Source organism: Malaya genurostris, chromosome 2 (assembly GCF_030247185.1).
Source record: "Malaya genurostris strain Urasoe2022 chromosome 2, Malgen_1.1, whole genome shotgun sequence".
NCBI lineage: Eukaryota > Metazoa > Arthropoda > Insecta > Diptera > Culicidae > Malaya > Malaya genurostris.
Window position 1 is genome coordinate 36,248,879 of NC_080571.1, and position 22,509 is coordinate 36,271,387.

A 22,509-nucleotide genomic window follows, 5' to 3' on the forward strand; every position below is an offset into this window, starting at 1 on the left:
TTGAAAAACCTGTCGCGGTAGAAGAAAGCCGCAAACTGTTAAAGTTAAATCAAGCAGTGAATGCTAAAAGTTTAGCTAAACTTTTGAACCAGTTAGAACCGAAGTCAAGGCGAAACTCAAAAACCAAAACGGAACTCATATCGGAGGATTGTTGTCACAGTAGTAGCGGTGGTGACACCAGCAGCCGTAGTAACTGTAGTCAGTTGGAGCTCGATAGCTCATCTGACAACAGCGAAAACAGTGGCCCAAAGTTTTTGCAGGAAGAACAAAGTTAGTATGTAAATTGATGGATGTTTGTTTTGTTGGTGTTTTGAATATGTCACTATAACAAATCGAATGTAATTAAATCGTCTCGGAATTGTGAGAAATTTGGTACTGGTTTGATTGTTTCTAATATTGGTTCTAATTTTTAAATACAAGAATTTCACGTGAAATGCTTCGTGTGTGTTTTGTCCTAAAATTTATTACCAAATGTCCTAAATTCAAGCATATTATACGTGAGTGTATGAAATCATGTGTTTTATAACATGTATCATAGCGGTTCATATTTTAATGCCTGACTACGAACTTTATTTTATTGGGCACTGTTCCTGTTACAATAGACTAGAATGTTACAATTCTAAAAATACTTTTACCTCATGTAAACGAGAATGGATATATCTGATTATTGTTGGAGAGCAATTTAAAATTAGTTCCTCATGTGAATAAAATTTTAACCCAATCGAACTTTTCCTGTTTTGAATAACCAATCAAAGCGATGCTTTTCAAACATTATACATTGGAATACATCAGTGTATTTTAAATCTCCACTATTGTTAATGCATAAATCAAGTTATTAGAATCTATTGATCCATTCAGGACTTTCTATTTCATACTGAAAGCAAAATCGTGTCCCAAGCCAAAACAGTAATGCAACGCTATTTCTCTCGTGTATGAAACCATGTACTCTCCGTAGTCAAACAACAACTTGGTATCCATCCGTGTTTGTAATAGACGGGAGTAAAAATTACGTGCACAACTCACCGACCTTTACGGAAAGCAACTGTGGCTATGTTCCATTTTTTCTGTTCTCAATCGACATTGATTTGTTTTTTTTTTCTCCGAATGTCGGAATGTCAGCGGCCCGTTATTTGCGGCGGGTACCGTAGGATTTGATGAGGGGGTGGTGTAATTCTGAACCTGACATACGCGCAGGAATCGAAGACCACAAGACGCAGCATGGGAGTGCTCTGGTTGCTGTCAATTCAACTGGGTGGTTTGTTTGCTACGAATATTGTTTTCAAGGTGGCCCGAAATGAATGACGGGAACGCAACCACCACCGAAGTAATTAGCATGATGATTTGGACAGCAATTAATTGCCAAGTCACCACTGTCAGTTGCACTGCGAATAGTGCCGAGCAAACGTGCGTTCTGTTTACGTCCTCGTCGTCGTCCCAATGAGCGTCTGGGTGGGTTAGTCCGATTTTCATTGAGTCATGAGACTGTGTTTGTTTCTGTTTTGTGTTGTCGGTTCGGAAAAGTAGATGAAATTGTAACTCCCCGTCATGCTGTCCGGAACCAACAAAAAACGGTGCATCTGGGAATGGAATTGGGGAATGATGCACATCTACTTTATTTAGGTCGATATGTAATCAATTGCGGTATGATCCAATTTTCGCACTGGTGTTCTGTGCCATGATTCAGAAAGGCACAACTTTTTCCGAAGGAAAATTATACTTACGCTCAGTGGCAAGAGGGATTAGCTAAGTTTTCCCGACCTGAAGAGAAGCAAAATGTATCAGTTTGTTTGATGCAAAATGTATCAGTTTTTTGCTGTTTTAGATTACGCTGGTAATATCCATTTGCGGTTTCCTTCGTAGATTTATTCTACTTCAGACTGGTACTTTACTAGTTTAGTAGATTTCCAATAGAGTAATATAATCATTCAACCTCGATTGAAGTTCCGATTTTGAAAAGAGATTTAATCGATATCTCACATATCCAGCTGGAATACTGAATGTAAATTAGATTGGTAATTTAAAACCGGGGTAAAATAAAGCGGAATACCAATAAAAGATTGAGCTTGAGCGGCCACCCCTGGTAGCTACTCCATTACTGGTAGGGATTAGCCGAAATTGTATAGGGAATTTCTAGATGATCCGACCTGGGACTGGCAAATCAACCTTCAATGTACACCTTCTGGTAACCCCAGAATTCTTTTATCAGTACCGACGCCGGCCAGTCCCGAACGTAGATCGACTAAGGAATGGGAAGGGATGTTAGTCCAACACTTGTTCTTACTAGAGGCCGTATATACTACTGCGATGTGCACAAATTTAGATTCAAATGAAAGGTCTTATGGACCCATACAAAGTTCCTGAATTTCATTTCGATTCGACTTCCGGCGGTTTCGGAATTACAGGGTGATATGCACCAAAATTGTGAAAATAATGTTACTTTCCTCGAAGACGGCTGAACCGATTTTCACTATCCTAGATTCTACTAAAAGCAGGGGCGTCTCGTCCTCATGTGCACCTCGTGCACTGCACAACCGATCAAATTGATGGAATTAATGCATCCCCCCATCCGCACGCATTTATTTTTATACTCTCTATTTTTTCGATGAAAGCATGTTGTATGGCTCTGAATATAAAATCATGAGTGATTTTGTCCACAGCGCATTATGCACAAATTCTCCCTAAGCTGCAGCAAGCGCATGCAGCTTAGGGAGAATTGCAAATTGCGCCAATAACAGCCAAACAATCTTTTCATATCGCATTGCCGTGGTGCTCTGAACTCGAGTACTTTGCCTTGTGCACCGAAATTGCGCCCACATCTTATAATACATCCAACTTAAAATTTCAAGTATCTCTAGTCGCTGTGTTAGTATCTTTTCCGTGCACATGAGTTACTGCACAGATTCAAGAAGAAAAGAAATCACTCAGTTCAGTCCTGAGATTTGTCGCTCTCTCTCTCTGTCGCTTCTGGCTCTTTGAGAACTTGTATGCACACCTTCAGAAGAGACTTATGCTTATGGCAGTTGAAAACGAATTGCTGTCTCAGTTACAACGTCGAAGCGGTTTTTATTGATGAAGCTATTGAAAAATTTTTTCGTCCTGCAGAGAGCCGAATTCTTCTATGATTCTATGATGATACGAAATAAGTTTGAAAAAAAACAAACTCCCTTCCGGAAGTATATCGTCGTTATCCATTTCTCAATCTTTGGTTTTCACTTACAACGAACTGTTATTTACGATATCGTACCACTCAATCAGTGCACAACCTGTGAATTTTGTCACGAGACGCCACTGACTAAAAGAAAGATCTTAGGAAGCCTTAAGAATATTCCAATTTTCATTCGGATCAAACCCTTGTTTTCGGAGGTAGGGTGCTTAGTGTAAAAATGTGAATTCCAAAAATGTTTTTTTCATAAGCTACCTCTTTATATTGGCTAGTGAATTTCTCTAGTTTGCAGACCATGAGAATCTGTCACCTTATTTGGTCCATTGATAGTCGCATAAATGATTTGTTAAATTTAACAAAGTCCAACGGTACTTTTTTTTTCAAATTTCGAATCGCCATAGAAAATCTTAAAATATTTTGTAGATCTTTTTAGTGTATGGTTGACACTATACCGATCTCTAGCTTTCGGTCCCAGAAGTACCGACAATAATAATCAAATGTGACTTCACTTTCTCACATATGATTGAACAGATTTTAACTAACTTAAATTCAAATGTACTATATCAATGTAGTAGTATTATGCAATAGGAATCTTCAAAACTCTTTTCTAAATTTTGTTTACATTTCGTATTAGACGCATCAGTGCATAGCAGTTTAAATTGAACTGCTTCATGCAAAACTCGGCAGTTCAATTTGAACAGCTAAGCAGACGTAAAGTTTCTAAGCTATTTGCAGAACAATTTTTGTTTAGCACCGAAGTGCCATATCTAAACTGATGTGCCGAACGAAAACGGATTTTTGACTTTAAATGGCCGATTCAGGTTTTATCATTCAGGGATTAGCCTAATTTTGTGCTTAGGGCACATAATTTTGAATTTTGTTACATAGTTTTGAATTTTGTTTACGTTTCGTCTTAGACTCACCAGCCATAGTCAGCCTGATGAGTCTAAGATGAAACGTAAAAAAAATTCACTTTTTCGCAATAAAGTTTTTATCTTTGGAAAAAAACGGCGGAAGCTAAATTGTACACTTGATACTATTTACTTTATTTTATTTCTATCATTCAATTTATAATCTTGAAAGACGAGCAACAACATGGAAGAAGAAAAAAAAAACAAACAAAACTTTTCTCAGAAGCCAGCCGGAAATTGATAAGTTGAATGGACTCAGTTCGGGTTTACATCTCATCCAAGTCAGTCGATAAAACAAAACCGCTTACGTTGGGGACAGAAGAAACCAAGTACAGTATTGTGTAGTGAACAAAAGAACGATCTCGAAATGAGTGAACCAAACGAACAGAAGCTACCGCCGGTACGAAAGAATACAATTATTGTTGACTTCAGACAGTGCAAAAATCGACCTTCGATACGAGAACTTGAAGGTTTGCTTAAGGAGCAAATGCATCTTGACACTAAACGTGTGCATTTACTTCAATGCAATAAGACCAATAATGTTGTTTATATCCAGTTCTATAAAGAGTTGGATGCAATTCAATTCGCTAAAGACAATAATAATATGCATTATGTGGAGTATGAAAATATCAAGTACAACATTCCAGTATATATGGAAGATAGTGCTATAGAAGTGCGTGTGCATGGTCTTCCCTCAAGCGTCATCGATCCTTATATTCGCCATACCATGTCCCAATACGGGGAGATTCTCTCTATCGAAAAAGAAAAGTGGAAGAATTTTTTCCCCGATATTCTAAATGGCGTACGTTTGTTACGCATGCGCTTGAGGAGGCCTATATCTTCTTATGTGACATTCGGTCAGGATACAAGAATACCGTGCAAATCACTTGTTACCTATGACAATCAGATGGCCACATGTCAATATTACCAACAAGCTGTTCACTACGGTAAGCCATGTGATAAACCGGACAAGGAGACAACTATACCAAAGGACAACGGTGCTTCCTTCACACCAACCCCTAGCAACCCCAGTACACCTGTGACAGTCACCGACAACAGGGAAGTATCCCCTTCAACTAAACCCTCCAACGTAACCCCTATAGAACAAAGGACACTAGCTGCAGTTAACAGCTTACCATCCAACCAACCAGCAACTGCAAACAATGTACAACAAGGCGCATCTACAGCAACTAGCAACGAAATCAACAACAATACCACGGCAATGGATGACGAGACGAACCACGAACAAACTGCCCCTCAATCCTCGCAGGAGGAAAATGGAAGCTCCTCTCCCCCTAGAAAAAGGGTGACAACGAGATCCAATACAAAAAAAAATTATCTAAAAACTCAGCTAAATCGGCCACGTAAAACTTGTACGCAAATAGGCCTGAATAAAATATCTTTTAAATAATAAAAAAAGTTGAATGGAGTTGAATGAAAAGATAATCTAGTAAAATGAAGTAATCGAGTAAAAACACTTCTGAAATTATCTCCTTTTACGACATGAAAGCAGGAACCCAGTGAATCTATTCTGTCTGGAGAAAGTGGACCTCAGCTCCTCGGAATAATAATAAAAGATTGTGTATGTTTTCTCTTACAGGATGATGTTACACATCCTCATTCACATACACATTTGATTGAGAATTGAGCCACACCAGGGGCCAATGGTGTATTCATTTGTTGATTTATTTAGAGCAGGGAAAAGCCCGCTGAAGTTAATTTCTGTCAAGCTTGCTCTCCAGCAGGCATAAAACCTCCTCATCTTTTAAATCAACAGATTACAATCATCCAAATGGCACATTTTCCTCAAATCTAGTGCTTCTGTAGTAACTAAAACTAATTAGACTATAACCTGAGGATCAATTTGCTCGTTTTATCCATATTTAGTTGTAGCATAGGGAATCCGACAAAAAGAAATAATAAAAAAAATGCCAAAAATCAAATTAGTGTTCGACCCCCTCTTGTAGAAGGTAAAATATAATTCAATTCTTTCTTCTGACCATGGTTATATGAGTCTGCATAGGCTAGCTTTTCCGTTCTAAATTCAGAACTGATTCAATCTAGAATACCTATTCGTCTTTTCATTTTCATATCTTTCGCTTCTCCCAATTAATGTTTGCCGAAAAGAACCAATCATAATCTATATAGTAGACAAATTCATTTTGCTCATGACTCTTCCCGATTCCAAAAGCTCCAAGGGACCGGGTTAGTTCGCCGAAAGTCTGTCCGATAAATAACACATGGGCTGAAAAGTCCCGGGCCTAACAAGGAGAACACGATTTTTTTGGTTCGAAATAGACTTTATTCATCAACGAAGTCTTCATCAAGAGCAACGCAATCAGTCCAGCGCCGCTCCAACATTTCAATACCACTTTTGTAGAACGGTTTATCTTTTGCTTCGAAGTAGGCCTCAGATTCAGCGATAACCTCTTCAATCGTACGAAATTTCTTACCGGCGAGCTCTTTTTTTCAGGTCTGTGAGCAGCCAGTAGTCGCTGGGAGCCAAATCTGGTAAATACGGTGGATGTGGGAGCAATTCGAAGTTCAATTCATGTAGTTTTGCCATATGCGGTCGTTTCTTTGCATTTTCAGTCTTCAAACGCTCCAACAACGCTATTTAATGTTCACTGTTAATGGTGTTTCCTTTCTCAAGATAGTCGATAAATATTACACCACGCACATCCTAAAATACCGAGGCCATAACCTTTCTAGTCGATTGTTGTGCTTTGGACGAGGTTCACCAGTTACTGTCCGGAGTGAAGTGATGAATCCGTGTTCCATCCATTGTCACATATCGACGCAACAATTCCGGTTTGTTACGTTTACGTTTGCTCAGAATCATCAACACGTTCTCGTTTTTGGTCAACAGTGAGCAAACGCAGCACCCACTTTGAACAGAGCTTTCTTTTAGTCAATTGCACATGCAATATAAAGCCAACACGTTGTTTTGATATCTTTACGATGTCAGCTAACTCAGAATATCATGAAAATTCAACAGCTGTATTAGCAGAAAAAAGGTCACTGCAATAAAACTAGCGGCATCTACATGTTAGGCCCGGGACTTTTCAGCCCATATGTTAGGATGATTTGCGCCCGAGACAAAATATGATTTGTCGAGTGGGATTGGTTAAGTAGGAGAAAAACGGTCTCTCTACTTCACGTCCGAACAAAGCAAGCAAAAAAAAGATTCCGCCGTTTGTTTTATCGCCACCAGAAACGTTGCGCCCGAGTACTATCATCCTATAATTTTCATTTCCTATTTCTAGTCTCTGGTTAGCTGAAAATAGCAAAAAGAAGTATTTACTATTAGACGTAATTGTTATAAAAGTACTCAAAGTTACAATGTTTCAGTAAGCATAGTAAGCATTGCCGAATAATAGTAAATAGTGCCGTCCCCCTAAAAAAAACTCCCGACCCCTTTCCATACCCGATTCTAATTATTATATTGAAGAAAATCCTAGTTTCTGTGAAATGCTCGCACTTTGGACTTGACATTCTCCATTAAATTCTGCACAGTTACTTTTGTGACTTCCCTGGTGGCAGCTGTCCAGTTTTTTTTTGAACTCCTGCATGTTTTGGGACACTGTACCTTCCTTCCGAAAGTGCCGCTTGACAATTGCCCAATACCTTTCAATTGGCCAAAGATTCGGGAAGTTCGGTGAGTTGATGTCCTTTTCCACTAATTGTACATTATTTTTTGACACCCACTGTAGAACGGAGTTGGCGTAGTGGGCTGAAGCCAAATCCGGCCAGAAGAGAGGAGGAGCCTTATGCTTTCTGTACAGTGGCAGTATTCTCTTCTTCAAACATTCTTCCTCGTACACCTTGGCGTTAATTGTGCCCTTCGTGAAGAAAATCGACGACCGCAAACCACAGGTACAAATTGCTTGCCAGACCAACACCTTCTGCCCAAACTTTTCCATCGCCACCGTGGTGTCAGCGCCGTCCAGGTCCTGGTCCGGGCAGCGCTCGAGAGTCTTCCTTGGCGTAGGTTTCGTCGTCGATCAGGATGCATCCGTCTTTATTCTGTAGAATCCGGTTATACAGTTTTCGCGCTCTTGTTTTGTCATGAACTTCCTGTACCAGGGACTTTTTCGGCACCTTCTGTTTCTTGTACGTTTTCAGGGAGTTCCGAACTTTGATTCGCTCAATCATCCCGATGTTGGTGTTGAACTGCTTGGCCAAATCCCGCGTCGACGCCGATGGGTTTTTCCTGATGTACTCAACCACTTTTAAGTCCCGGCCGGGCTGGCTGGGGCCCGTTTTCCTACCGCATCGGGGAAAGGGTCGTACCGAACTTCTCGATAATATTTTTGACACTGCACCACGCCACTTTCACCCGTTTTGCAATTTCGTTGTACGTGACACCACTTTCTGAGCACCAATTGTGCAGAATTTTCTTTCGCGTTTCCGGATCAATTCGAGTCATCATTGAAACGATAAACCGCACCGAAACCAATCGATTGCGCAGCTGTTATTGACATGTAGACAAACATGTTACCGCGAAACACGCTGCAAAAAATTAAGCCATTTCAGAGTAATAACTGTTTGAATGTTGCTAACTACTTATCGATACACTCCTTATACAGACAAGTCCGTGACTGTATCATTCAATTTTTTTTCAGATTCACATTATTATCTATTTAATCAGTCATTTAGGGGTTAACCTTATTTTGTGCTAGGGCACATAACCAATTTCACTATCTTTACGTTTCGTCTTAGACTCGTCAGTGCAGAGCAGTTCAAATTGAACTGCTTACTGCGAACTTAAACAGTTCAATTTGAACCGCTAAGCAGACGTAAAGTTATTGCTATTTGCAACACACTTGTAATAAGCACCGAAGTGCTAAGTCTTTCCTGACGTGCCGAACGAAAACAAGTTTCGACTAATACTGGCCGATTCAGATGGTCATTTAGGGGTTAACCTTATTTTGTGCTAGGGCACATAACCAATTTCACTATCTTTACGTTTCGTCTTATGTCGTTTTCGTTTTTAAATTGCACTACACTGGTGCAGCGAAAGCTGCACTGGAACCGTTCGTTTTTATCAATTGCACTACTCCAGTGCTACACTTTTTCTGCACCGATACCACTGGTGTAGCACTCATCAAAAGTTCGGTGTAGCTCTGTGCAATGGAATCTTTTATTGTAGTCAAGGGTTACTGTTTATGTTTTCATCATTTCTGTTCGTTTATTCATGCCATGGTGTAGCACTGCACCGGTGTAGTGCAGTTTAAAAACGAAAACGACATTAGACTCGTCAGTGCAGAGCAGTTCAAATTGAACTGCTTACTGCGAACTTAAACAGTTCAATTTGAACCGCTAAGCAGACGTAAAGTTATTGCTATTTGCAACACACTTGTAATAAGCACCGAAGTGCTAAGTCTTTCCTGACGTGCCGAACGAAAACAAGTTTCGACTAATACTGGCCGATTCAGATGGTCATTTAGGGGTTAACCTTATTTTGTGCTAGGGCACATAACCAATTTCACTATCTTTACGTTTCGTCTTAGACTCGTCAGTGCAGAGCAGTTCAAATTGAACTGCTTACTGCGAACTTAAACAGTTCAATTTGAACCGCTAAGCAGACGTAAAGTTATTGCTATTTGCAACACACTTGTAATAAGCACCGAAGTGCTAAGTCTTTCCTGACGTGCCGAACGAAAACAAGTTTCGACTAATACTGGCCGATTTAATCAGTAAAATTTACATTTAAAGCAACATGTTCCAGACAGATTTTGTCACAATATGCTGATCCAGGGGAAATAATGTTTGTCCTATACATATTTTTTCTGTATCAAATATTCTATCATATGTTCTTTGATCCGGGCAGTCGGCTACCGAGAATTTTCGTTACTCTTGCATTATAATAAATCATCTTCTGAAGTCAAGCTAAAGTAAAAGAATGAAGTGAATCACTTAAACTGGTTATTCGATGTGAAAAATATTTACTTGATTTCATACGATTCAACGTTATTTTGTTACATGAAAACATGACAGATCTTTTATATGGTAATCTTTTGATGAAGACATTTTAATAAAATATTGAATCGATCAAATACTTCTTTCGTTTCCTAACATGCAAACTTTGGTCTTGAGAAATACAAACTGACAAGCAAAAATGAAAACCTGGGAGAGTTGGGGGTTTAGTTAGAACTGTGTACCCGCCCTAATTGAACTGTCACTGCCACTTAAAAGTTCAGTAATTCAGCCAAAAACCTATAAAACTCGATCTCCGAATGTATACTTAAACAGCTCGAACATAACGACTGTAATTTCCAGTTGAAAAATATATGCGCAATTTCCGTAACCCAGAAAGCATCTGGTGAGCACGAATGTGTTTCTTCACTGAGACGGCACTTGTTTTTCCTCACGTGATGATGGCTCTAATGGTGTCATCATTATGGTAATAAAACTCATTTCGCTCGGGACCATTTTTGAATTTCAGCAGCACTGCGAACGTCATCAGGGAGGTAAGTACCGAGACAGACTCCCGGTGAGTACTATTTTCGGAAAATGACCAACATTTATTTGTACAAACCAAACAAACATTTGGTAAATTTACGAATGTGCGAGACGTTGGTGTTTTAATTTTTATGTCGATTGTGAGTATTTCATCTTGAACTCAGTACTGTCAGTACTGTAACAAATAATCTGATTCCAAATCGGTTCCACCCATAGCTTGAACTGATATACCCACCCTTTGATTCGGAAGCTTAGTCATGCGGCACGTGTCATACTACAAACTTCAATATGCTATTAATATCACGCGAATTCTCTGCCCAAATGCGAATGTCATCACGTTTTGCTAACCGCTGAATTATATTGCCAACTAAAACCAACCCACCTACCAAGTTATGAAAAATCTCACCCATATGTCAGAATAAATACGATCCGTAGGAACCTTAGCCGACATCCGCAAGGATTTCGAATACACAAATCCTAACCTTTCCGTTTTCCACGAATGAAAAACCGGTTTGGATTCGCACACCACTCCAACAAAACGACGAACTCCGCCCGTCTGCGCACCATTTGTCCATGACAACGAATCGAACGTGTTGACACCTTCCGTTTCACTGGATTGCCACTAACCGGTTCTGCAGCGTTTTACCGAATGTAAACCAAATCAAGATTTATGGTGCACCTTTTACCGACACATAGGTGTCAAAAGCCTCACGCGAACTGGTGGGAAGCAGACTGGCGGCTGGAGCTCGGCTGTACACGGGATTATGTTGGGGAGTCGAATGGATTACATACATTTCTGCATTCATGCTTCAATTAATGCAAAAAGGCTGTCGTCATGTGGTTTTCAGGACGTCGACATCCGAACAAGACGTTGGTGCCTAGATGATCTTCAGCATCCTCCTCTGCTCGGTCTTTATTCGGTCCGACGTATCGATTCTCCGTTGAGTAGCGTCTGATGTAAGACGGAAACGCCAGCAATCTCCGGTTCGTCAGTCAGAGAGAGAGAGAGAGCCCTTTTTCCTGCACATTCACATTTTCGGATCCTTCGTCTGAAATCACGTGTCTTGGCACCGCCGCTGGCCGGCCCTCTTCTGATTGTGTGTGCATTCATTTCGTGCTACTGAACTGAATCCGATTTGTTGCATGCTGTCATAATTATTCCCCCCATTCAGTCGAGCCACCAGTGATTCGTACGCTTTTCACCGGGTCGAAATGCATAAGACCAACAAACAACTTTGTTTGTAACACGGTTGTGTGAGTTACCGCACCGTTCAAATTAGTACCGCAAACTAATTATCAGCTCAGCTTGTTTGTTGGCCATCGGCCTCAAGTGGGTCGCTAATAAACGGTGGAAAACGGGCGAGTGTCGTTGGCATCCGAGGGTTTTGCTCTACCACCAGATCAACTAGGTTTTATGTTGTGTTTTATTGGTAAAGTTTGAGTCTCACACGGATGCTGATCGGCCGACAAATGATGAGGAAACGATGCTACAAAATACAATTTAAGTATAATTTGGTGAAAATTTGGGTAATTTCGTTAAATACACTTTGATCCTTTAACTGGAGGACACTGAGAAAATTTCCGGAAAGTGACATCATTTGTTACAAAGCTTGCTAATCTTCAAAATCATGATCAACAGGGCGCCATTCGATCCTGCAGCAGTTAATTTGAGCCTGAGTTAGTCATAGAATTTATCTTTTGGCCAAAACGAATAAACCAACACAGGTGTTGTTTCTAGTCTTCTGTAAAAGTCGATGGGAATAATAGGATAACATGCACCAAAAAAATGGAAAAAAATGTCACTCACTTTTCTCGTAGATGGGCTGAACCGATTTTTACAAACTTAGATTCAAACGTCTTATGGTCTCATAGTTTGCTTTTGAATTTCATCTTTATCCGACTTCCGGTTCTGACATTACAAGATAAACTAACTAAGATGCAAATAAAAGCTCTTAAAATTCTTTAAAAAGTCCCCGACAAGTTGATCCAGATCCGACTTTCGGTTCCGGTATTGCAGCGCGTCAAGTGAAAATTTTTCAACTTCTTGAGTACTTTTTCACAATGGTGATGGCGAAATGAGATGCAAATTTGTATAAAACTTACTAGGTGCAAATTTGTATAATTCATCTGGTTGGCAGATCTTGATAGTTCTTACTTGGAGACTACTAGTTCCGGTTCCGAGATCAACGATAATAGTGAAGAAAAGCTCCAAAAACGGAATTCACTTCGATTTCTTAGCAACGGTCAAATCGACTTTCAGAAATCTTGATTCAAATTGAAGCTCTCATTGTCTTAAAATACACTGCGCGATTTCATCCAGATCCGACTACCGATACCGAAATTATATACTCAAACCGTCATACAAAATGACAAATGCAAAACCGCTACGTGCTGGTACGAACGAAGAAAACACCGCCGCCTTGGAAGCCAAATGTCTTAGAAAATGCGTGAAACGTCGAGATCTGGTGTAATTTCGAAAAAAAAATCACACTACAGTGCAAATAAAACAAATTGTTCTGCAAGTAGCAGAAACTTTATGTCTGCCTAACGGTTTATGTTCAACTGCTAATGTATTGAAAAATATTTTTTTGATAAAAATCGAAAATTTTCTAAGTGTCAGAATTCTTTTACCCTTCGCATTCAGCTCGTTGATACATTAGCAGATTATGTTGATCTCGGCGATCAACATAATCAGCTAAGCAGACTTGCCGAACAAACAAAATGTCAGAGTTGATTTGAAAAAATAACAAAAACACAATTCCAAGACAAAACAAGATAACCGCATAACTTAAAAAATGGCATAAAAACCGCGTAACTTCGGAACTCTGCGTAAAAAACGGTTAAAAATCGCATAAAAAAGATCTCAGTGTATTGCGCGACCAGGCATGCTAATTACGTGTTACGGAATCGATTTTCATTATTACTGGGTTTTTAATCAGTACCGAAACACCTTAATACTAGTTGAAAAGTTTTCCTTAGCGAAAGACCATGTGGTTAAAGTAGAAAAGTTATATTGAGAGGTTCTCATAGTATTGTACACTGTTCAGCGTTGAATTTGCAGCGAACAAAAATATTTTTTTCTCAAATTTATCTAGGATTATTATTATTATTAATATCATTTATTTTACCCCGGCTGTAACCTTTTGGTCGTTCACCGGGGGAGGAATTTATCTAGGAAACTAAAAGGAAGAATGCCGAAAACGCATTCTTCCGTTCATCAAAGCACGTTAAAAATCTGTACAATTTTAGCCGAATTTAGCTCTCTGCCACTACAGTCGAGAGGCACTTAAATGAGTATCGTGAAGGCGAAATTAATTTCATAAACCTCCCAATTGCCTTAAATTTCACCCAGTTTTGCGGAAACTAAAAAGACTGATTAGAAATGTGTCAGTTAGTCCAAAAGATGATGCGAGATATTTAGAAAATAGTGCGCCATTACATCGATATAAATACGGATTATCAGAACTGTCACTATTGACTACAACAAATAAAAAATCGTTTCTATATCCACCAGATGGTCGGATAATGTCCTTCTTTCGCTATTTTAATCGTATCATTATAATATTCACAAGATTATATCGTGGGCCATTTGTAACTAATAATAGCTTTCACACTTTCTAAATCGATTCCGGCATCTCCGAGAAATTTTGGCGCATTGGAAAACACTGCGGTTGGCGGGTTCCTTACTAATAAGATTTCATCTCCAGAGCCGGAAATGTTAGCCATTTCCCTTCGAAACTTGATCAATGACTATATGACTATAAACAAACTCAAGTGCAAATAAATTCGTTAACTGATCACCGAGAAATTGAACGACAGAAAAACTGAGTTTTATCGGTTACATCACATGTACCATTATATCGTCGGAACCAAAAGTTACAGCAATTTGATTCTTGAACTTGATCAATGGCCCTATAATAGCTTTCAAACGAGCCTAAGCTTGTGGGAATCGGCTCAGTCATCTCCGGGAAAATTGAGCTGTAAAAAATCACATACATACACGCAGACATTTTCCGATCTCGTCGAGTTTAGTCGAATGGTATATAATACTATGGGTCGGCTCCGCTCGAAAGTCGATTATTCAGCAATTCTATATCATTTCTACAGATAAAGGCGAAACTGGCCTAGTGGGGAGATATATATTGTATTCAAATTATTATAACATATTTTTCTCATCGAGATATTTTTGGAAAAAAATTCAGAAAAATCCAATAATTTCCACATTGCTTCGGATAATTCACAAAAAATAAGCTTTACCGCTTACGTCGCTTTTTCGGCAATATTTACGGAACCGAAAGAATAAGCAATAATACATTCGAACTCGATTTCCAATTTTCGAACGAGCCTAAGATTTTTTTTATTCAATAATATAATATAATTTTAAGGCACACTGCTTAAGCTCTAAGATGCCAAGGGTATTTTCTAATCTTAATTATCGTCTAACTTAAAACTAGAATAGTAGCATTATGTAATTTATTATCGGGGTCGCGGACTCTCGAGAATCCAGCTTTCAGCTGGCGATCGGTACCCGAGTAAAGTCTAACATCAAAATGAAAACAAATTGAAATCTTATTATGATAGCAACATCAGATTGAAGTCCTAATATGATATTGACTCATCAAGTTTTCAATTAATATGTCATTATGTTATCATTTTGCTGTTTAAAGCCAAAAGTTTTGTGAAAATTAAAAAAATGAAAAGATTAAAATCAACAACTTAGTGAATCCATTGAAATTGAGCAAATTTCAAACGGCAACACAAAAATACCAAGTTAATTTTTAAATCGATGAATTATTCCTTCAATCCTGCTTTGACATTCCCATTTCGCTGATCGTCTGCCGTAGAAGGAGCTTATTTCAGAATTTGATATGCGAAATATATTTGAAGTCATCGATTTCCCTCTAGATACATTAAATATCCGATCCTGCAACATTTTTTTTTGCGTTCAGTTTAACAAAAATGTTTCGATATTTGTAATCATAAGACGTCACGAAGTTCATTCCAAAGTTTTTAGACCATTATTTTCAGTGCATCCAGAAATCGGAGATCTGGATGGCGAAAATAATCTACTCGCCAAACCCGTTCTGAAAATACCCATAACTTTATATCCAACAGTATGGAAAAAATCATTGTTTACGAAGTTCGAACATCGAACATTGAATGTCTCAGATTTCAGAACCTAGAGCTAATTCCTAATAATACTGTAGTGGCCACTAAGAAAATATATGTTTAATTTGTATATTCCTAAGTAGTCCATAAACTGTGTTGAAGACACTCTTCAAAACAATTCTCATTCCTAGTTATAGAATTGTTTTGAAGGACTTCACTAACTCTAGATACTATGAGATGTATTTTATCAATCATCTAATAGATCTTGGAAATTTTATACACTCTTCAAAAGAAACCTACCCAAATCTGCATAATTTTGCGCCACAGGACTAATTCTGCATCAAATGATCGTAAATTATAAGTCTACACAAGAACTAAAAATTTACTGAAGAGATTATGGTTCTATCTATGGTCAGAAGTGCGATAATCGTTCATTGTCCCAATTAGTCGAAAAAACAAATGATCTGGGATACCTTATTGCCAGATTCCTAATTCACGTTCCCTGTGTTTTAGAAGATTTCACTGTAAAACGTTCAGTCTTCAGAGCCTCTAAATTCGTATTTCAAAGTGATTACATGTGCGAGTTGTGTGAGATCAAATAGATAACTCAACTTATTATAATGTTCGAATGCTACAGCTTTGAATATGAGAAGGACAAAGATAACATTTTTATACTGTGCTCAAATAGCCACACTGCTATTCACGGTGGATGCGGGATGGAAGCGACGCAACGAGTGTGCATTGACAGAAACTACCTGCATACAACTTTGTGAAACAACACTGCTTGTCATATAGCCGATCATTTTCCATCTCCTTAGAGCTAGCACTTACAGTCCATAGCAATCGCAAAAAGTTCACATTCCAAATCACCTATGTTCGAAACCGGATTTTCTTGCTTGCGAGTAATATCGCCTAAATATATACTATCCCGGGTCTTTCATGGCTGTTCTATTTTTAGCTTATGCTCGTGACGTGTCATTTCGAGAAAATCTACATCATATTAAGTTCTCAATGTGCTTTCACTGAGAGCAAAACTAGTTTTCAGTTTGATGTCACACAGCATTTTTTTGCTTTCGATTTTGATCTTTTAACCGTTAAAACGACCAAAACGATAGCAAATTAAGTAATCGATATATACGAACAGCACAACATCAAATTTAGCTTTCTTTTTGATCTCACACTCTACTCTGGTAGTGGCCGGTGAATTGAATATTGCATGAGAGCCTTCTAGATGGTAAGTATCTATATTGGCCGCATCCTTCGGTCCGTGTGGGTCTGCAGGAAATACCCCCAGGCTACGAAGGCCCGGCGGGTGGCCCGCATGTTGGTCATCGACTGGAGCGGTCTTCCGTGGGCGGTGATGGTGATGTTACGAAAAAGAATGAAAGAGAAGTAAATATTGTGGAAATCGTGGTAAGAAGGAGTTGTGGGAACAAGATGAACGAGCCTAAGATTGTCTGAATTGAAAAAAACCTGTTTTAATCCACCTAGTGGTGTAATGATGCCTTTCTCATGCATAATATTGTGGTATTCTATTAAAAAAATTTCGAAAAAAATTAAGAGATTGTTTGTACATAACATACAGGATAAAACAGTGCTTTGATTGCGTAAGTCATCCTTAAGAAAACGAAATGTGTTCACTATTATATGCACTTCCGACACCGGAATCCCAGAACCGATATAAAGGTATAAAGTCGGTTCGTACGACCACCAACTAACATGACAAACAAACTCTTCTAGTACGCACTCTAAATTACGATTTAAATGTTTGTTGCATCCAAAAATATTTTAAGTGACGGTGTACAATATTGAACACACTTTACCCTATACCTCCGAAACCGGAAGTCGGATCCGGGTGAAATCCAGGAATTTCGTATGGAACCGGAAGACCTTTCATTTGAATCTAAGTTTGTGGAAATCGGTCAAACCATCGCTGAGAAAAGTGAGTGAGATAAGTTTTGGCATATATGACCACTATTTCCGGTACTTCCGGAACCGGATATCGGGAACCAGGATAGCCGGAATCGGTTTGTTTAGTTACCTACTGATAATGACTATCGATTTGTGTAGTTTTAAGAGCAGTTAACAATTTTTTTTACATATTTTGTTTCGCCGGTTTAAGTGACAGTGTACAATTTGGTACACACTTTACTCTATAACTCCGGAACCGGAAGTCGGATCTGCATGAAATAAAGGAGTTCCGTATGGGACCACGAGACCTTTCATTTGAATCTTTGTTTGTCAAAATCGGTTCAGTCATCTCCGAGTAAACCTAGGGAGATTATTTGACAGAGAGAGAGAGAGAGAGAGAGATTGCTCAGCGCGATGAATAGAGAGAGAGAGAGAGAGAGAGAGAGAGAGAGAGAGAGAGAGAGAGATTGCTCAGCGCGATGAACTGATTTTTTTCGTGGAAATTATACCGATAGAGGAAAAGGTGGTTAGTCGGTTCCGCCATTTATACGATTAAAGTTCCGGAAGCGGTGTCCTTGAACCATTTCAACAAATTTGATATTTTCGAAATCAGCTCAGAAATTTGAGTGAATTTAAATGTGTGCAATTTGTCGGTTATGTCACTTATACCATTACATCTCTGGAAACGGAAGTGGTCAACATAAACCCGTTTTTGAAATCGAATTAGTTAGAGATTTTTTTTTATTTCATCTATTGTCTTGAGACAGATAGTAAAAGAAGAAAGTTTAAGGGCGTTGAGAGTAGTTTAAAAAGGATACTATTTTCGCTGGTTTTTGATCCGTTTGATAAAATAGCCTAAGTGGTTGAGTTGTTTCTCAGATATAAATTTTTATAAATAAGGTTTCTGGGAAAAATCGGACCTATCTTCCTAATAGTGACATTTATTCCGATGAAAAAAACCAAACTGCAGTGTTTGGAGGAAGAGTCTTTCTGGAAATACCAATTCACAAATTCGACCAACTCTGTGTGTTCAAAGGTAGAAACTCGACGATCGGGTAATCAATCCACCCCACAGGAAAGACAACCTGCCCCAGGACAATGACCATAACATGCTGGTACAGGTTTCAGGTAGTCACAGCCGACAATTGACTCAACCACCAAAACCGATTTTCTGAGGCTTCCGGTATCCAATGGAATCAGCCTGCATTCCTTTCCACCCGGGTTGCTGTGTGCAGTAGAGTGCAGATAGTCGCACATGCGCTCTGATCTTCGCCACGTGGCATGTTTGTACCAGACGCCAAACCAACCCAACGTCAAACCATGGTGCATGGCTGCTGCTGCCGCTGTTACTACTGCCGTCATTACGTACGTACTTACAGTTTGAAAAGCGAAAGCCGCATTCCGATTCACACTTGGATGCCTCACGCGCAGCCTTGGACCATAAATGCCCTGCTTTTTGCAGGGCTGCTGCCCAAAAAGCTCTTCGCCTAACAGCATTCTCTTGTTTCCGGAAATCCTGATTGCACTAAACTAAACACGTGATAGGCGATTCCGCACCGAAAATGCATTGGCACTCAATAAACACTGCATATTAGTAGAACAAGGACAATTTCGATGGAGCATCGGAACGTTTGCATAGGGCAGAAAATGGCTGGAAAAAAATATTCCAACAATGTCGGCTATTCCATTACCGGTTTGATGATATCATCATCCATCTTCGGTAGCGGAAAAATGAGCAGCAGTAATCTCGGGGGGAAAGTCTGAATTGTTAATGGTATCGATTTTCTTTTAGGTTGACAGACAAACAGACAGTTCAAGGTTGCGCTTGTATCATTTGAATGATATCGTCATGCATTTTCTATCGATGCAGTTATTTTCTCGTGCCTGTTGAGCGATAATAAAACATTCATTGTACTGAGTTTTTCTATTTTTTTTGTCACTCATAGTCGCTCTTATCGGCGACGGAATTCAACTCCGTCGGTGTGTGTCTTTCCTTCCCCAGAGAGAGAGAGAGAGAGGTCAGCACAAACAAAGTAGAGTTTAGGCTTGCTTGTTTGACTTCAAGTAGCACATGCCATTATGCCGACCCGAACTGCTGGTGTGTGCTATTGTCCTGCCTTGGCCACCACCTTGATATTGTGCGATTTTCAAATATGCACCCAGCCAGCTACGATGCCGTGCTGGAATCACTTAAACGCAAAACAAGGTTGAGGGTCGCTTCCACTGCTCGCTCGGCTAGAATATGAACTCTAGTAACGCAAATGCGGCGAACTAAAATCGGTCCAGTTCCGTACTGTAGGGTGAGTGAACCAGCCTGGTTAGGTAAACTCCTTTCGGTGATATTTTGTGACATGACAGCTGTCATAAAAATAGCTGCAGCGTTGGGTCAGTTACCCTATCTTCAAATTTATATCCAAACATCACGCACGTCACGGATCCACTTAAGTGATACGTGTAGCCTCTTGGTCAGTGTTTTTTTTTTGTATAACACTCTGTAATCTTGAGAGTGTGTGATTTGTTATTCGCAGTACCTACTATTATCATTTCAAACGGCGAAACATGCCAAGCTCCTGCTCATTACCCCGGCGACGGTGCCGATGTTGTTTTGGATCTGTCTTTATAGTAGTGGTAGTGGTATGCCAACCTGTGATAGTCAATGCGTAGCAATGCCACTTCGCTAGATGTGGGTCTAGGCTGTTTGTTGACGCGCGATGCTCATGTTGTTTTGGCAAACCGATGGAAGGATGTGAAAAACAAAACTTTAAGTAATGCGCAGTATTGTGATGCTTTCGGTTAAATTGATGGGTAGGAATTATATGTGCCCAACGCTTTCCCCCAAGTGGGATTGTAATCGTAAATAACTCATCAAGACGTGTGTTTCTTTCTAAACATCAGAACACGTTTTTGTAAACCGAAATACACTGCTAAAATAATCGATGAATGTTCACTTTGGAAAAAGGCGATGCGATTGCTGAATTTTTGCATGAAATTATTTATTAGAATAGGCGATAGATGATAATAACTTTCTAGTGTCATCCAAATAGTACAATTTAAACATTGTTCCAACGATCCGAAATTATTCGAATTAGTCGCAAAAGTGTGCATCAACGCTCACGTCCGAAACCGAAAGCATCAATAATATCACATTTGAACTTGATCATTGATTCCTTTCAAGTTTGCAGCTATCAAACAAGCCTTCCAAATATGTCGAAGTCGGTTGAGCTATGCTCTGAGAAAAATTAGCGGATAGAACAGATATCTTTGATAATTAAACAATTAATTTACTGATATTGATAGTCAACGGTGTTGGCTAAAGTGGATGAAACGTGTCAATATCATATTTCCGATAGCAGGGAAAAAATTATGTTATTGGGTTAAGTACAACAAGATATAAGGAGTTTATCGATAAGTAGTTAGCAACATTCAAACAGTTATTACTCTGAAATGGCTTAATTTTTTACACGCAGCAAAAATTTGCGGTGACATGTTTGTTTACATGTCAATAATAGCTGCGCAATCGATTGATTTATCGTTTATCGTTTCAATGATGAGTCGAATTGATCCGGAAACGCGAAAGAAAATTCTGCACACTTGGTGCTCAGAAAGTGGTGTCACGTACAACGAAATTGCAAAACGGGTGAAAGTGCACCACACCAGTGTCAAAAATATTATCGAGAAGTTCGGTAAGACCCTTTCCATGAAGGATTTGCCCCGATCCGGTAGGAAAACGGGTCCCAGCCAGCCCGGCCGGGACTTAAAAGTGGTTGAGTACATCAGGAAAAACCCATCGGCGTCGACGCGGGATTTGGCCAAACAGTTCAACACCAACATCGGGATGATTGAACGAATCAAAGTTCGGAACTCCCTGAAAACGTACAAGAAACAGAAGGTTCCGAAAAAGTCCCTGGTACAGCAAGTTCAGGCCAAAACAAGAGCGCGAAAACTGTATAACTGGATTCTACAGAATAATGATGGATGCATCCTGATCGACGACGAAACCTACGCCAAGGAACACTCTCGAGCGCTGCCCGGATCGCAATATTATACGAAATCGATGTACCAGGACCTGGACGACGCTGACACCACGGTGGCGATGGAAAAGTTTGTGCAGAAGGTGTTGGTCTGGCAAGCAATTTGTACCTGTGGTTTGCGGTCGTCGATTTTCTTCACGAAGGGCACAATTAACGCCGAAGTGTACGAGGAAGAATGTTTGAAGAAGAGAATGCTGCCACTGTACAGAAAGCATAAGGCTCCTCCTCTCTTCTGGCCGGATTTGGCTTCAGCCCACTACGCCAACTCCGTTCTACAGTGGTTGTCAAAAAATAATGTACAATTCGAGGAAAAGGACATCAACCCACCGAACTGCCCGGATCTTCGACCAATTGAAAGGCATTGGGCAATTGTCAAGCGGCACTTTCGGAAGGAAGGTGCAGTGTCCCAAAACATGCAGGAGCTCAAAAAAAAAACTGGACAGCTGCCACCAGGAAAGTCACAAAAGTAACTGTGCTGAATTTAATGAAGAATGTCAAGTCCAAAATGAGAGAGTTTCACAGAAACTAGGATTTTCTTCGATATAATCAGTGAAATGCATAAAAATGTAATTTTTCTACAATATATCGAAAACTGATAACAAAATATGTTTTTTTTTTCGCTTTTTTATTCAATAATCAATGTTGCTAACTACTTTTCGATACACTCCTTATTCACTATTAAGTTGTACCCATTCTTGTAAAGTAAGTCGTATTCTTGACAAAAAAAAAACCTGTTCTAATCTACCTAGTGGTTTGCCCTTCTTATATCAATCATACTATCATATATAATACTGTGGTATTCTTCGAAATAATGTTCCTTGAAGGAACAACCGGAATCGCTTTGTTTGAACGTCTACTGATAATGACTATCAAATGGAGTAGTTTTGAGGCCAGTTTTGATAATCTTTCAAGTGTTTGT

General features: G+C 39.4%; 1 protein-coding gene across 1 annotated transcript; it reads left to right on the forward strand.

The window, feature by feature from the left end:
• Nucleotides 1-311: 311 nt before the first annotated feature.
• LOC131429624 (uncharacterized) lies at nucleotides 312-17,955 on the forward strand. Its single transcript, XM_058593863.1, has 2 exons — nucleotides 312-9,054; nucleotides 9,330-17,955. The coding sequence occupies exon 1, from the start codon at nucleotides 4,442-4,444 to the stop codon at nucleotides 5,483-5,485; it is 1,044 nt and encodes a 347-aa protein (XP_058449846.1). The 5' UTR covers nucleotides 312-4,441; the 3' UTR covers nucleotides 5,486-9,054; nucleotides 9,330-17,955.
• The last annotated feature ends 4,554 nt before the right edge of the window (nucleotides 17,956-22,509 follow it).

Excerpts from the sequence above, each read along its gene's own strand:
- LOC131429624 (XM_058593863.1), top strand. The coding sequence starts at position 4,442 with ATGAGTGAACCAAACGAACAGAAGCTACCGCCGGTACGAAAGAATACA.